We start from the raw sequence: 16782 nt of genomic DNA, 5'->3' as shown, positions 1-16782 counted from the left end.
TATCGGTGTGTTCTTTTTTATTCCACCTTTCACTTTTCTTTTCTACCTGAAAGTTTTGCCATCGTATATGGAGCACATTCCGGGACGATAGTACTTACGAAAGAGAGATGTTTAGAAGGTATCGCCTGGGGCGACATATCTATCTTCATTTCTGTAATAAAGAGACCTCTCGTATGCGCGGCTATAAATATATTCTTTACTCTGAAAAAATAATATAATTAATACACATGACGGTTTATAATACTTCACAGCTTATGAAATCCGTCTTCCACTCCGTCTTGAAACCGCGAGCAAGTTTTTAAAAAAAATAATCGCCTTTCCGGGCTGCGATAAATCACCATTAAATTCGCTCTCCTGTCGTCTATTTGATTCGGTAATAACGTAAAAAAAAAAAAAAAAAAAAAAAACAAAGTGAAAAGATTCATTTTGAAACGGACACCCTATATCGTAAATCGAAACTCGTCAATTAAGCTTGTACGATAAATAATACATTGTACAAGAGATCAATCGTGTATAATTGAGTCTTGAATCGATAAGAATTGAATTGTCTTAACGATATACGAGAAAATTGAGGGGATAGCTGCGGTTTCCTTTTCCCGATCGTTTAATATCTCGTTTCTGCGACCTCGCGAATAAATAATTCAATCAGAACGTTAACTACCGTCCTTTCGATTGCACACATACGCGAATAAACACGAATAAATAAACGCTAATAAACAAGATCTCTCTCTCTCTCTCTCTCTCTCTCTCTCACACATAATGAATAATATTGTTTTTAGAATGACATATATGTTAAAAAAATATTGATTACATTTTTATGAAAAAAAGAATATAATTATTATACAGCATATAATTATTACAATTTTTGTTTTTCTTCAAGTTTTTCCAAATGTGATATATTTTCAATTATAAAATCGATTTAAAATTATTGGATCTAGCTGCAATTTGATTTACTAAATCGTTTAATCTTCTATCCTACTACTCAATTATATTAATTAAATCTCAGTTCAACATTTTAAATTAAAATGAAATTACGATTATAAGTATCTCAGTGTAAAATTTTGTCAGTTTTTTCAATCGTTCAGAACTTTTTATCTTTCGCACAAAACAATTCTCCTATTATCCAAGCATAAATGAATACGTATCGCGCGTCTGTTTCACGAGCGTACAATTTTGCTATTCCAGATTCTGCACTTTGCATATGTACAAATATGTACTTTGCGCGTAATCACAGTGTGTCTGATTTGCAGAAAAACCTAATCCGTAATTGCCACGCTCTAACTGCAAGGTTGTGAAAAGGCCGTTGAAAAACGTGGACGGACGTGTCTAATGAGCAAATACACTCGCGCATGTCGCGCAAAGCTCTTCACATGAGCACATTTATACGCTCCTTTAACGGGATAAGGAGAACAATTAAACGATTGACGCAACTGTGGCGCGTTCCCGTGGCTAATAAGTGAGAGCCGCGACCGATCAGGGCACCTTTTAAGAGAGAGAAAGAGAGAGAATTTACGCGGTACGTTGACTCTCCTCGCGCGCGCGCAAATAATGTATGGATGTGGAACGAGACGTAAAGTTTGACGTGCCGCCTTTAGTTCGACAGAACTTGTTTTTACGTAACGTCGCGTTGGGATTTTTGTTGATACGTACCAGAGTCTGGCGAAAATGTTAGATTCGCCGACGAATGTGGATACGGTTGTGCGGGAAATAGAGCAAGAAGGGTGACAAAATTATTTGCGGTTCAAAGATACTAAGTTTGTCGCGTAAATCACGCTGTCCTCTACAAAAATAATATCTATATTTTTATATAAATATATTTTATAAATATATTCTGATTTCTTCGATCGTAATATACATTCAATAGCTGCACAGTTTGATTTTTTTTCTACGATATGGAAAATAAACGAAATGTAAACGTAGTAAAAGTAATATTAGAGTAATTGCGCGATTGCAGAATTTTTTTACTTCGTTATTTTATTCATCCATCTAAACATTGCTATTGTCAATAAAAAGAATTAAAATATATTTAGTGCACTTCACACGTTTTATCAATGAACTTTGATGCATTATATTTTTTTACAATGAATTTCTTTCATCTAGATATATATATATATATATATATATATATATATATATATATATATATATCTTTATAAAGTGAGGTTTACCTTTTACTCTGTGTGTGTGTGTGTGTGTGTGTGTGTGTGTGCTCTATTATTCTTTTTCATAGTCGCAAGAACAAGATTGACCTCATCAAAGAAATTCGTACACTTGACGTGAGCATTTTTCGATTGAGACGTTGCGTGTGTGGTCAGTAATTTTAAGTGACAGAAAGCCACACTTTATTAAACGCCCGACGTGCGCGCGAATTTGCATGATCACAGGGTGACGAGGTGTTTCTCAGGTGGCCTTGCCTTTTCTTCGTCGCGGATGTCATATTGATTTCAGTCTTTAACTACGAAATTCGATGTATAATACGAGTATAGCGTAGTAGTACAATTGGAAATGAATTACCATGTCCTGGCGATATTACATTAAAAATCGCTGTACAAATATTGTCGCTCGATCAAAAAGACTTTTACCTTTGAAAAGGCGAAACGAAGAAGATATTTAATAATAAAAAATTAAGCGACATATACCACGAACATATTTTGCTTGGAACGTATGTAACTGCCGCATCATTTGAAGGCAATCAAAAAGAAAATACTTTCTCCCATATGTTGGAAAGCGGACAGTTTTTAATGTCACCGAGGTCATCACGAAATGTATAATCATGCGTTATATAGGTAATATTTCCGATTTTTAAGTACTTACTTATACGAGTTCAATTAATATAAATTAAAAATAATTGTTGGGAATGGAAAATAAAATTTAATTTTTCTCATAACGATTTTGAAGCAGTTCTCACTAAATTCACGTTTCGTGTGTACAAAGATGTAAATCGATTAATTATATATAATAATAATGGTTAATATATAATAATGTATGATATGCTTAATGTATAATATATACTTAGATAATATATATTAATTATATATAATAATAATGCTTCGAGATTGTCGTTTTGCGTAAGTGTACCGCGTTGTTTTGCGGAGGAAACAACGGATACGCGGCTGCGTTATAATATATCGTTGAGGATCGTGCGAGATAACACATCACAGACAGGATGTTTTATTACTATCCGTTGCACATAATCGCGCTTATTTTTACATTGATCGTGAAGCGCCACTCGTGATTCCTCACAGCGGCGAAAACGAAATTGCTCCGAACACACGACTGCAACTCTCCGTCGTGTTACAGCAACTTTAGATACTCGGCACGAACGTTCAGGCGTTCTTCTGGCCGGTATATTGGCAATTTTCTGGCCGACGTTTTCACGGTTTCGTTACGCGGGTAATAAGGAGTCGTTACCGATACTGATGGCACATGAATGAGACGCGGGGCTGCCTTCGTTGAACCCGACGTCACTCATCATTTCACCCGTAATGGGTTATCGCGCCTTCGTGTCTTCGTGTCATTCAAGCTGCATTGCTTCATTTCGTCGAAAAAGCGAAATGAACTTTACGCAATGGCGTAACCGGCGGATTCTGACACTTTTTTGGCGGGCCGCACCCTCGTGGCTTTTCGAATATTTATTTATTAAACATGATGTATTCAAAAATGTGACAAAAAAAATATACTTAACTCAAACTTTTAATACTTTAAGAATATCTGTTATTATTATTATTAAGTATTATGAGAGATGAAAAAAGTTTTAATATGTATAAAAATATTAAATGTTAAATGCAATTTTGTACATTCATAACGATTAAGAAATAATTTTTTTTAAATAAAATTATAAAGCGAACGGAATAAAAATTAAAAGAAAATACGGAAATGTCTATGCGAATACGCAAGAACGTGTGAAATATTAAATATTTATTCAGTAAGTGCACAATTGAAGAATTCATGCGAATAGAACGTTATCAATAAATAAAGTCATATAATAGAAATAGAAAATATTTTTCTTTGACTATTAAAAAATTGTTCCATTGAAATGTGGTAGCTGTGCCACTTACTTCACGAATCCAGATCACTGCCTATCGCTATAAAGATTATCTCAACGTATCGATCAGAAAAATGTATTATTGTATATGAAATGATGAAAAAAGTGGAATGATTATTTACATTGTCAAAATGATTATTTATACAATACGTAGCAAAACGATGCAGAAAATTTGTGCAACAAAGAGGGCTATTACAAACGGCACTACCTTAAACGATCCTTGCGTCAAAGAGAATCATCAGTATGATAAATGATCCATTATTGAGTAATGTTATTGCCGCCTAAAGCCATATTTCGCTGATTTGATCAATTGATTCGAAACGAACGAGTTGAAAGTTTCATTACACACACACGTGTGTGTGTGTGTGTGTGTGTGTGTGTGTGTGTGTGTGTGTGTGTGTGTAATCTGCACGTACGAAGTTATTCTTGTGAAAATAAAAAACAGTGGGAGCATAACCGAATATAAACTAACAAAATCTTAATAAATATAAATAAACAAAAATCTTATATAAAATGTTTACTTACCAATTACCAGCCGTCAATCACGAAAGTTTAGTTAAAACGAATACATTGCATCAATTTGTACGTTCACTTCTTAAGAAGAAAGGCACATTTCGCTGCATTTGATCCTGGAAATATTGACATATATAATACTTCGGTTCTGCGTTGGTTTCAAAAAGGTTATAAAATATGAGAAAGAGGATGCAACGATTATTTACGACATAGCTTTAAATTTATTTTAAAATTATATGTTATGGTAATGTTATGGTTTATTGGATATTAGCGTAAAAATATTGGCGTAAAAAAACAAGAGGTTTAAAGAAGCAAAGTATTTGCCAAGGAGAGAAATTATTATTTAAAATATTTTTTCAACATTTTGGTTTATGCTCGAGGATATTTATTTTTTCCTGGATCCATTACAAGATATCATGCTCGGCCGTCGTGTATCGCGTCATCTTTTTCCCAAACCCATCGAACTTAATCACGTGTAATTCGTCTTTCGACAGTGGACCGAGTTACTGGTCGAAATGTATATCCTTGGTGCCAGTCAAGGCGGCGCCGGAAATTCCCCCCCTGAGATTCTTTCTTTTTTTTTTTTTTTTTTTTTAAACAGGTTTGACCGGTGTCCGCATTATCGTTGCGTATACGTTTGCGTGGCACGATAACATGCTTGGTGGTGAGAACACTTGAATCCGGGACAATGATATAACGCAAGCGTGCAACAATGAATCGAAGTGGCGGTTCAAAGCGGTATCAAAATATCACACACTTGAGTGCTAATCGAAATTTGATTTTTAAATATTGTTTTATTTATTTAACGCACACAAAACAGAGTGAAACACAGAAAATTTGTATTTCGAAGAAACGCACATATTTATTAACTTTCTTTATTTTGTCAGGCTAAGTGAAGAATTTATCTAGGAAAACACGATAGAAAATATATACTTTATTTTTCTAACGCCTTTGTAAAATTATTTTTATATGTTATTTTATTTTATTTTTATAAGTCATTTTCATATAAAATTTCTCCAAAGATTCCCCTTTTTTAATTTAAGCCTATATACTCCTATAGGTTCATTACAGAAACTCGATGATAAAGCGATAAACATATTATTCTTAGAATATATTAAGAGTATTATAAATTATAAATTTATTATCATTTTTAATTTAATAAATTATAAATTTATTATCATTTTTAAGACGCTTATTACATATATACAAGTTTTGTGAAATTCCAGACGTCACATGAATTTCCGTTTCTCTTATGTATTTCACGTATTTTCATATTAAGAGTAGATCAATCGCTATTCTAGACATTATTAGCAATCAGATAAAAATCAGATCAGATAAAAATAAAAACTGAATTAGTACATTAGTCTCGTAATGACTAATTGACAGTTTTAATTCTAACAAATGATTAAAAACTCGTATCGCACACGGAGCACTCGCCACGGATATTCTAATTATAACGTGACGTGGGTAACAGAGCCCGTGTACGTAAAATAAGTTACATAAATAAATAAATAAGCGCTCGTAAGACGCATAAAGCCGAACGAAATCTTACGCACGAGCGAGCACCGCATTTGCATGCATTTAGCACATTTACAATACACGCGATCGTCTCGACGGAACGCGCATACATATCTAATACTATTATAATTCAGGTAAACGTGAATATAATAGGTAATAATATATGATATAAGAGATTATATGTCGAGTCCTACTTTCGATACGCGCTATGTAAGAGAAAGTTTTTTAAGACACGCGCTAAAATATTTTCATCCCGGTATCAATATATCGGATCTGATGAGGACGTCAGGGGACGACTGACGTCGTCGTCGATATATATTTCTCATTTATGACCGGACGTAACGTGCGTGTAAGAGGCGCGTATATCATTTTGCAAACTTACGATTAATAGATTGAACAATAACAGCTAGACATTCGCGAGCGTTCAACGGTTCGACGCGTGTAATCGATCGCTGACGACACACGCGCACCCGATGACGTAATATATCGAGAGGAAAGCTTTTATGACGTCCGTTTCGCTTTGTAAACGTTAAGTGTCTCACCTTAAAACGTTACATATTCGCACACGTTAAGCTTCTGGTGTCTTATTGGTGGATTAAAATCGCGCCGCGATTACTGAAGATGCGGGAAGGAGCGCAATTAAGATGTTACAATATTAATTATAAAACGATATGCCGCTTAACAAAAAGTGACGGATTTAATTTACGATGAAATTCGCCCGCTCTCTCGGAGTTCTCTCATCCGCTCAAATTAATTCCGACGATTATGCTATCCAAATGACAGCTGTCGTGTCCAACGGCGGCATCGCACGTGTCGCTTTTAAGCCGACAATGAGACAATGAGATTATTTAGAAGAATAATAATAAAATGGTATAGAGAAAAAAATAATATAATGATACACCAGTCAACATCATATCTAACTTTTTTTCTTTAAATATAATCTTTGTTTCATATTTATGTTTCCAAAAATAAATAGCTTGAAAAGTTACAAAACGCTGAATAATAAGTTTGCAATATTTCCTATAAATTTTTCGTTTCTCTCATATGCAAAATATTATTAGATATAAAAAATTCTGCTCTTTTTTTTTTGTTCGATTGTGTAAGTAAACTTTTTAAAACTTTCAGAGGAATATTCAATTTCGAGTATACATTTAACATATGCGTTTCTGCAAATTACAAGTTATCTTCGCAGAAGACTTTACGTTAATGCTAATGTAGAGCACTTCTGTTGAAATACATCGGTCCTTTAGAAAAGACGTCATATAAATCCGTCATATAATATGCACACGCTATTTTTATATGAAATACGCCTGTTACCTGTTGCAAAATCGCGAGGTTACAACATCAAAATTCGATCACCTGCGTGCAGAAATGGGAACTCACAATGTCATGGAGAAGATGGAACGCACGTATTCAGGAGCTATAAATAAGCGCGAGGGGAAATGAAAACCTTGGCATTCCCCCGCGATCGCGACCCGAATAATAATTCTTCCCTTCCACGAAAAACCTCTTTTCGTGACTTCGGATTCTGCGTGTTTCTCCTCTAAAGCCGGATCATTGCAATTTCAGACGCAATCGTGATTGCGAATCGTTAGGATCTTGCGATGTTATACGATACGGTCTTACGGCATCTCATCTTTCTTTTGCGGCTTTTAATTTATCGCCGTGTATTTTAATGGCCGGGGACTGTCTATAAAGCGCACACATTTAGCACGTTATTAAATATCGCAATAGGACGGTAAAACGCAGCTAACAGTACGCGATTATTTGTAAGCAACGTATTTTATTGAGAAAGTAGGTTTTGAATAAAAGTAAGATAGATAGATCTCGATGATAAGTAATATCAACTAGGTTTTCTATTTTTAATAATATTTTTATCGTTTGAACAACTGCGATTTTAACACATAAGAGGCATAACCTTCGCATCAGTGAGATTGCTATGAAGAAAATAACAATTGCAGTAATAAAAAGGAACATTTCCTTATAATTTTCTACGGTCACAAGAGGAATGAAAGCATAACGAAACATGGAACCAGTCACGAAAATAATGTGATGTTTTATTATTATCATTTTTTACATCCCTCTACTTTATAAAAAGTAGTATTAAATGTGCCAGCGAAATATATGACTACACGCAGTTTCACATATGAAAACCAGTTGCATGCGAAGTCTTCATTCTTTCAATTTTCTTGATGGTAAACCCTGATGATACTATCATGATACTATTCAAATATATTTCATTAAAAAATATACTTTAATACATTCATAAAAGATAAAATATTATTTTAAAATATTTTCTATAATATATTAGCTTTCTTTTCTTTTTTTCTTTTTTTTTAAATAATATTAAATTTTGTTCTTATTTTATTTATTTCCCCTGATAACATTCCTCCAATAATATTTGTCTTTTTATGATTAAAACAGTTATCAAATGTTCTAGAATTATCAAAATATTTCTCATTGAAGCAATTGACTATCCATCAAGCTAAAAGAGTTTTGATAATTTAATTAAATTTTTAGATGCCACGCATAATATTATATTATATACGGACTTATGATAACTTTTGCTGGAAAGCGAAAGATGCAAAATCAATGCAGTCATTATTCGCGCGCTTCTAGGACAAGAACCGTCGATGCGCGACGTGCCTCTGCGAAAGTCCATTTGAATTACGCACTCTCAAACGCAATCCGCGGTGTTAGATAATTAAATTACATTAACCCTTCCCAGAGACAGCGGTACATTTATTACAGTTATGTAAATCTCACGCGAGGCGGAGAGCATAATGCAACGATGCTTGGAAAAGTGGAATGCCGCCTACAGCGTCTACTCTCTTGCGTATATACGAGAGCAGTAACTTATTCTAACGTATGCAAATAGGGACAAAAGCTACAGATAACGTCACGAAAGTATGCAGACCCGGAAAAGTGAAACGTTTCACGTTTTCACGCGTGAAACGCGAAGGAAGGCACCTGGTGGAAGGAAAAGGTGCGGAGTTTACCCTCTACAAATTCATACGATGTAAAAAGAGTAATAATATGATATCTCTTGTACTTATTATGATATATCGTTGTATTCCTAAAAATTAAAAACTAATATATAGAAATATATTTTTTCTTCTGACTGATTGTTCTTGGTTCTTTTCTTCTGAATGATTTCTTCTTGGATAATTGATATGGTCCTTTTCATCTGAAGAGTGAAAAATATAATTTGATCCACACACATAAAAAATTAATGGTTACACAAACAAAAATTTATTCTATCCTCCTTTTCTTTTTATGTCGTTCTATATCGTATTACGTTTTTTTTAATTAATTTACATTTAGACGTCGCGCGCGTCGCGTCTAAATAATTGGGAATATTATACTTAACAACTTTGTATTCCCACGATTTGTTCGTAAAATCGATTATACATAACAAGTTTATTAGCAGTAAGGATATGTGACCGGGACGTACATATTTTAAGATAGATATATTGCAAAGCAATTCCCCCTCTCTATCCTCGTTACGTAAGATTACGTATGAGTTTATTGCGAATGCCCCTGTGCGGAATGTTTCTTGGCATTCCGTGATGATGAAAGGAAAATGAAATCAAAGTCGCGATTAATTGGAGACCAGAAGTTTTGATTCGGTAAACGTTAAATGCGGCGCATTATTGGATAGAAGTGGATAGACCGGGTAATCGGTAAAATAATAATTAGTCCAAGTACTCGCGAAGGCGAACGAGCCTGTCGGAGATGACGCGACGGTAAAAGACTGAAACGTAAGCACCAAGCAACGTAAAAACGTTGCACGCATCCTCTTACTGCTTTATTTTTCCGGCGAACGGCGAACGGCGAGCATGCCGCTCCTGTTAATTCTATACGATCTAATCTGATACGCTCGTCTTACAACCGCTACTATATATCAATTATTTCCCAACGTTTCTCTCGTCTATGGGAACTACTCTGGGAAGAAATGCCTGGTATCCTCCGATATCGGCTTATGAATCGAAATTAACGACCGTATGGCTGTGACGCGCGTGAATCATCCTGCGATAAATACTCCCCCGCTTTTCCCACTCTAAGGAATCGGCGGGTTAAAGAAATAGGCTGAGATTTTTATTTATATATGTTATAGATGCTGTTTTACGCGTCGGTTATATAAAATTAGTATTGAATACAATCGAAATAAGTCCCCCCTCCCCTTTCGAGAATCGGTTTCACGAGAGTGAAGATAGGCGTAATTACGTTGATCGCGATTAAAGATCTCGCCCATGTAATTGTGTTACTTAATATACAAAGTAATAATATACGAAATAATATTTGCCTTCCCTTTAAAACGAAAAAAAAAAAAAAAAAAAGGTGGATCACAGCTGGCTCGGTTACGTAATCGATTAATTACGCGGCGTCGTTACATCGCGGAAGATGTAACTCGGGAAGACTGGCAGTTGTAGATCACATCGATGGTCTACAACCCATCTCGCAACGTGCGTCTTAAACGGCTTAAACGGTGACGATTCGAATCGACGGCGAATTTTCACAATCATCGGACGACGAGTCTTGCACACGCGTCTTGCAATCCCCGTATTCTCGCAGCCGCGTTCCTCGTCATTATTACGGAGAACGGCTCGTTTTCTGGTGTCCTCATGGTGTTTCTCATTAATTCCGCGCGATCTAATCCGATCATAGTCTTTCCGATCGACGAGCACGTCGGCTGACCGACCCTAATCGAGCCGCGTCCGTCGAGAACAGCATTTCTGACTCGCGTGCAAGGATCGACTTTCGCTTCGCACACGTCGCTTCGCACGCGCTCTGCGCGCAATCTCGCATCTCCCTATGACGTTACCTGCCCGCGCGATCCCGCGATCTGCGGGAGAGAATCGCGTTTTTCCACACAACACCCGGGCGCAGGTGAATAGAGCCGCGCCGGAGGTCGTAGACATGCGAATTAATCTGGTTCAGACCGGAGCGAACCGATTCTTCTTTCCCCCCTTTCCTTCCTCCCTCTCGATCTTACGATCTGAAATCACGCTGCAATTATGGCCAGTATTTCCAAATGTATTGTAATTAATGATAATGTTACGCACTTCTTTGGATAAACGATACTTTGGACGACGATATTTCTATCGCGTATCGCAACAACTGCAGTTAAAAAGTTTATATAATTTTTAATTTTTTGTAAAAATGTAAAAATGTGATTTTTAATTATATCGAATGAATTTGTATCATTAATTTTAAAAAACGAAAGTCAAAGACTAGACGAATTTATAATATGAAGTAACTATGTCTATTTTTGGAGATTACATGTTTAAAAATTATATTTAAATATTTTTTTGTTAAAGATATATATATTCTTTAATAATAGCTTTCCGTATTTTACATACAATAACTTACTAATAATTGCGGTAACGATCTAATAGAGTTTTTTTATTTTAAACATCATATTTAATATCAAACAATTATAAATTGAAAGAAAAAAAAAAACTTTAATTGTTAAATTATTACAATTATTGTAAATTAATAATTATTCTGCTTTGATATCATTAATAAAATTTTTAAATTAAAAATTACAAGAGTATTTATATCTTTTTTCTTTTTTCTTTTAGTATATGCAAAATAATATAAATATACAAATGCATTATACAAAATATAAATATAAATATAATTTTTGAAGAAAAAATATGTAATATAATTTTTAGATAGATCTTCTAAAATAGGCATACTAATATATATATATATATATATATATATATATATATATATATATATAAGTATATATATATAAAATTCAGAATTATTTAGAAATTCCTTCTCTCTGCCTATATATATATATATATATATATATATATATATATATATATAGGCAGAGAGAAGGAATTTCTAAATAATTCTGAATTTTATATATATATATATTAGTATAAAATACAGAATTATTCAGAAATCTGTCTGTCTATCCTTCTCTCTGTCGAACGATGTGACGGTCACTTCACGCACACTTCGACTATTTAATTCGCATTGTATAATACATTCACAAAATCTTGCGGCGTCAGCCAATATCTTCAGATCGTACCGCGAACACTTTCACATGCGATTCCTCATTGAAGCTTTCTCTCGCACGTTCCTCCTGTATAAGAGGAAAGAAAAGAAGAAAAAGAATAAGAGGAAACAAAACATACTACATCCGCTTGTTGTTCGATAAGAATCTAAGTGATCTGCTTGTCTCTGAGTAAATCTTCGGGTCGTGTTGCAAACTGTAGTAAGAAAGTGATTGGTGATTATGGAGATGATAGACGCAGAACGAGCGGGACTCGAAGAGAGCAAACGAGATATTTGGTCCAGACGCTCTTGCGTATTCCGACCTGATTTTCATGCAATCTGAATAAATCGAGCTCCGATTGATCCAAACTGAATCGTCCAAACTATAAATCTTGTTTCAATGTAAATAAGTACGTCATTTCCGACGGTATTACTTAAATACTGTCAATAATAAAAATATAATAAATCATGTAATAGAATTGTCGCATAAAAATATTCAATAATAAATAATTCAATTTAATGATATGATATGACGACTGAAACAGGCATTTAAAAATAAGTAAACCTGCTACTGATAGCCTAAAGTTAAATCTTAAATTAAAAGAGACCGCTTTCATTCCAGAAAGCTTGATCGTTACATTAGAAGGGCAGAAAGTAAAATAACTAAATTATTTTAATGACAATGAAACAACGTTTCCTTTACATGATTTATGATACTTCTGGTTTATATATGTTATACATAACACTTTATATCTGCAAAATTTGCAAATATTAGTGATTAAGAAATAATGTGAGAAAAGATCTCTTTTATATTATTATTACTTATTGAAACTATCTATCTCATATCTCTGTTTATCCTGAAGAATACTTTTGCTAATGAAGATTACATGAGACTAACAATAAGATTTGCCATTAATTATATAATAACGATAGATTTAGAAGGCTGTCGTCACAGACACATATACACAGACTCGTAACTGTTATTAATATATGCGATAATCATATTCTCTGACAGTATCTCATTCTTCTAGTAATATCCCGGACCACATCAGGAGAACACTACGTGGTATTGTATCACATTATATTCGTATTCTTTCACATGCCGACCGTCGTGATTCACGCTAGTCGAGACTGGTCCCTGCATCCTACATCATGGTGTATCCTGGTAACGATTGTTGCTCCACATGTTAAGAGTTCAGTTTCGAAGGGTGACTCACAGTTGGGAACTGATCAGATTGATTAATTGCAAAGCTTAGGACATTTTAGCGACGATAATAATTTTATTAAATTGCACACTTGATTGCTAAATGTGTGCAATAATACTCCTTAAAAAGTGGAACAATTTTTTTAAATCGACAACAACAATCTTTAAGATTTATAATTGTAAATTAGAAAATTATATAAAAGAAGTTACCATTATTAGAGAAATATGAATATCTTTTAAATCATTTATTCATTCATCTTTAATTTAATTTTATTAATTAATATACAGAGCAAATTAATCTCTCTTCAGAAATCCAAATTAGAATTAAACTATAAATTATATTAAATATTGAAATAGGTCAACTGATTTTTTTTTTTTTATTAAAGAAGAAAAACTTTTGAATTGAATTTCTGATATCAAAATGATAGGAATGCTGCGCCTTTCAATTGATCATTGTTAACATTAACTAAGAACAACTTGGCACGCCTTCATGATTTGTCTTTACTGTGTTAAAACCCATTTATTGTAATTCGCCAACAGCTCATTGTGTGTGCACGCAGAAAGTGAGAGGACGTAAGCTTCTCGTAATAGAGTGTCCGACATTACTTTCACAACGAGAGCAAGGTCTTATTTTCTATATTGATGGGTTTCGCTCTTCCTTTTCTGATGTTGGCACGTTTCACTTCAATATCCGTAAATATAAAATGTTAAATATAATTAAATATATAATTAAATAAATAAATGTTAAATATAAATATTCTTAATTTATAAGTAATTTACATGTAAATATACATGTGCATACAAATTAAATCTATAAAATTTAAAAAATCTAAAATTGTTTATATAATTTGTATGATAAAATAATTTGTATGATATTGTGCAAATTTTAGTTAGCATCTACAACTGTATCTAAATAAATTACGATTTTGAAATAGATATATGAATATTATAATATTATATATTAAAAAAATTAATATTATAATATATTAAAAAAACATTGATATTTGCAAAAAATTTTACTGCAATTAAAAATCAAAGAACGTGAATTAAAAAATGAAAAAATAAAAAGAAATTAAAGACATATACACACATACACAAGAAAATATTACTTGTTAAAATTTACTTAGTTATATAGTTATATAGTTATATTTTTGTTCATAATTATCTTTTCAGCTCTTAATTAAAACTTATAATATAAACTGAATATTATAGTAGTAATATTATAAAAGATAAAACAATATTTTAATTTTTTTATTAAATTTGATGAATATTATCAATTGCAGAAAACATATACATATTAGAAATTATAACGCCGGCAAAATCAGCATCGTTTTTACCAACATTCTATAACAGATGATTCTATCTTCTTTCTACAGAAAAGAAATCTTTCTTAACATAATGCAATATTTGAAGAATATTATAACATCAGTATAAAGAATAATTAAACTTATAAAATTTTTCGAATATTTTTATATCCATTATTATCCATTATCCATTATTCAATTATTAATGATAATAATAATTTGTAATAACTAATTTAATCACATTAAAATAAATTCTATTAACATCTTTATTGTTAGCACTTTCGTACTACTATTTCGATGTTAGTATTTTGTATTAATTAATTCTTATATTATACTTTAATTTTTTATATTATATTTATTATCGCCGAATTTTATTCTGATAAAGCAGATTGTCAGGTCGGAGACTATGGATTCGAAGCTGGGCCGCTTGGCGATGGAGCGCCCGGGGATGGGGCGACCGGAGGTGAGCCACCCGAAGAAGGGCCGCTTGACGGTGGAGCGCCCGGGGATGGGGCGACCGGAGGTGAGCCACCCGAAGAAGAGCCGCTTGGCGGTGGAGCGCCCGGGGATGGGGCGACCGGAGGTGAGCCACCCGAAGAAGGGCCGCTTGGCGGTGGAGCGCCCGGGGATGGGGCGACCGGAGGTGAGCCACCCGAAGAAGGGCCGCTTGGCGGTGGAGCGCCCGGGGATGGGGCGACCGGAGGTGAGCCACCCGAAGAAGGGCCGCTTGGCGGTGGAGCGCCCGGGGATGGGGCGACCGGAGGTGAGCCACCCGAAGAAGGGGCGCTTGGCGGTGGAGCGCCCGGGGATGGGGCGACCGGAGGTGAGCCACCCGAAGGAGGGCCGCTTGGCAGTGAAGCGACCGGAGGTTGACCACCCGAAGAAGGGCCGCTTGGCGGTGGAGCGCCCGGGGATGGGACGACTGGAGGTGAGCCACCCGAAGGAGGGCCGCTTGGTAGTGAAGCGACCGGAGGTTGACCACCCGAAGAAGGGCCGCTTGGCGGTGGAGCGCCCGGGGATGGGGCGACCGGAGGTGAGCCACCCGAAGGAGGGCCGCTTGGCAGTGAAGCGACCGGAGGTTGACCACCCGAAGAAGGGCCGCTTGGCGGTGGAGCGCCCGGGAATGGGACGACTGGAGGTGAGCCACCCGAAGAAGGGCCGCTTGGCGGTGGAGCGACCGGAGGTTGGCCACCCGAAGAAGGGCCGCTTGGCGATGGAGCGCCCGGGGATGGGGCGACCGGAGGTGAGCCACCCGAAGAAGGGCCGCTTGGCGGTGGAGCGCCCGGGGATGGAGCGACCGGAGGTGAGCCACCCGAAGAAGGGCCGCTTGGCGATGGAGCGCCCGGGGATGGAGCACCTGGAGATGGGCCACTTGGTGATGGAGCACCCGGGGATGGGGCGACCGGAGGTGGGCCACCTGGAGAGGGGCCGCTTGGCGATGGAGCGATTGGAGAAGGGCCGCTTGGCGGTGGAGCGCCCGGGGATGGGGCGACCGGAGATGGAGCGACCGGAGGTGGGCCAGCCGGAGATGGGCCGCTTGGAGATGATGTAGTTGTCATTGTACCTTATCAAAAATAATTAATTTATCAATGCTTTTTTTAAAAAATAAGTTATTATATTAGTAATTAAAAATATTTGTAAATATTTAAAAAAAATAAATTATTATATTAGTAAAAATTTTATTAATAATTATTTTAAATTTGCAAAATTTTATTAAATTGAAAAATTTTTTTATCTATATATGTATCATATTTGACTTCATATTTTATGATGAAAACATTAACTTATCTGATAGTAATAAATTTCTATTTTTTATTTTTTATTGTTATTTGTAAACAAAAGAATTGTAAACGAAAGAATTTAAATTTAATTATTGTAATACACTCATTAAAGGTATATACGTAAAAATACATAAAATATATATACGTAAAAGTTTTATTAACAAAAAAATCACATATAAAAAATTAGTAAAAGACCAATGGAATACGGATTATGATGAAAAATTAAGAATTCATTTCACTATAATATTTTTATAAAATAAATGATTATGATTAATGGTAAAATATATCTTACTTAATTTTTTGGATATTCTGATTTTTTGGCAATATTTACCATTTTTTATTATTAGAAATCTAATTATTGAAATTGATATTAATGTACCTTGTGTTGTCGAACCTTGTGGT

At 34.9% G+C, this 16782-nt stretch overlaps 1 protein-coding gene across 1 annotated transcript; it reads left to right on the top strand.

Annotated features, from left to right (window-relative positions):
* The first annotated feature begins 12014 nt into the window (after positions 1-12014).
* LOC148934700 (uncharacterized) lies at positions 12015-16782 on the top strand. Its single transcript, XM_089084060.1, has 2 exons — positions 12015-13988; positions 14988-16782. Exons 1-2 carry the CDS (start codon positions 13938-13940, stop codon positions 16149-16151), a joined length of 1215 nt encoding a protein of 404 aa, XP_088940186.1. The 5' UTR covers positions 12015-13937; the 3' UTR covers positions 16152-16782.

Source organism: Pogonomyrmex barbatus, unplaced genomic scaffold, assembly GCF_055798465.1.
Source record: "Pogonomyrmex barbatus isolate J1 unplaced genomic scaffold, ASM5579846v1 scaffold8, whole genome shotgun sequence".
NCBI lineage: Eukaryota > Metazoa > Arthropoda > Insecta > Hymenoptera > Formicidae > Pogonomyrmex > Pogonomyrmex barbatus.
Note: the sequence above shows the minus strand (reverse complement) of the source record. Positions and strands in the feature narration are given on the sequence as shown.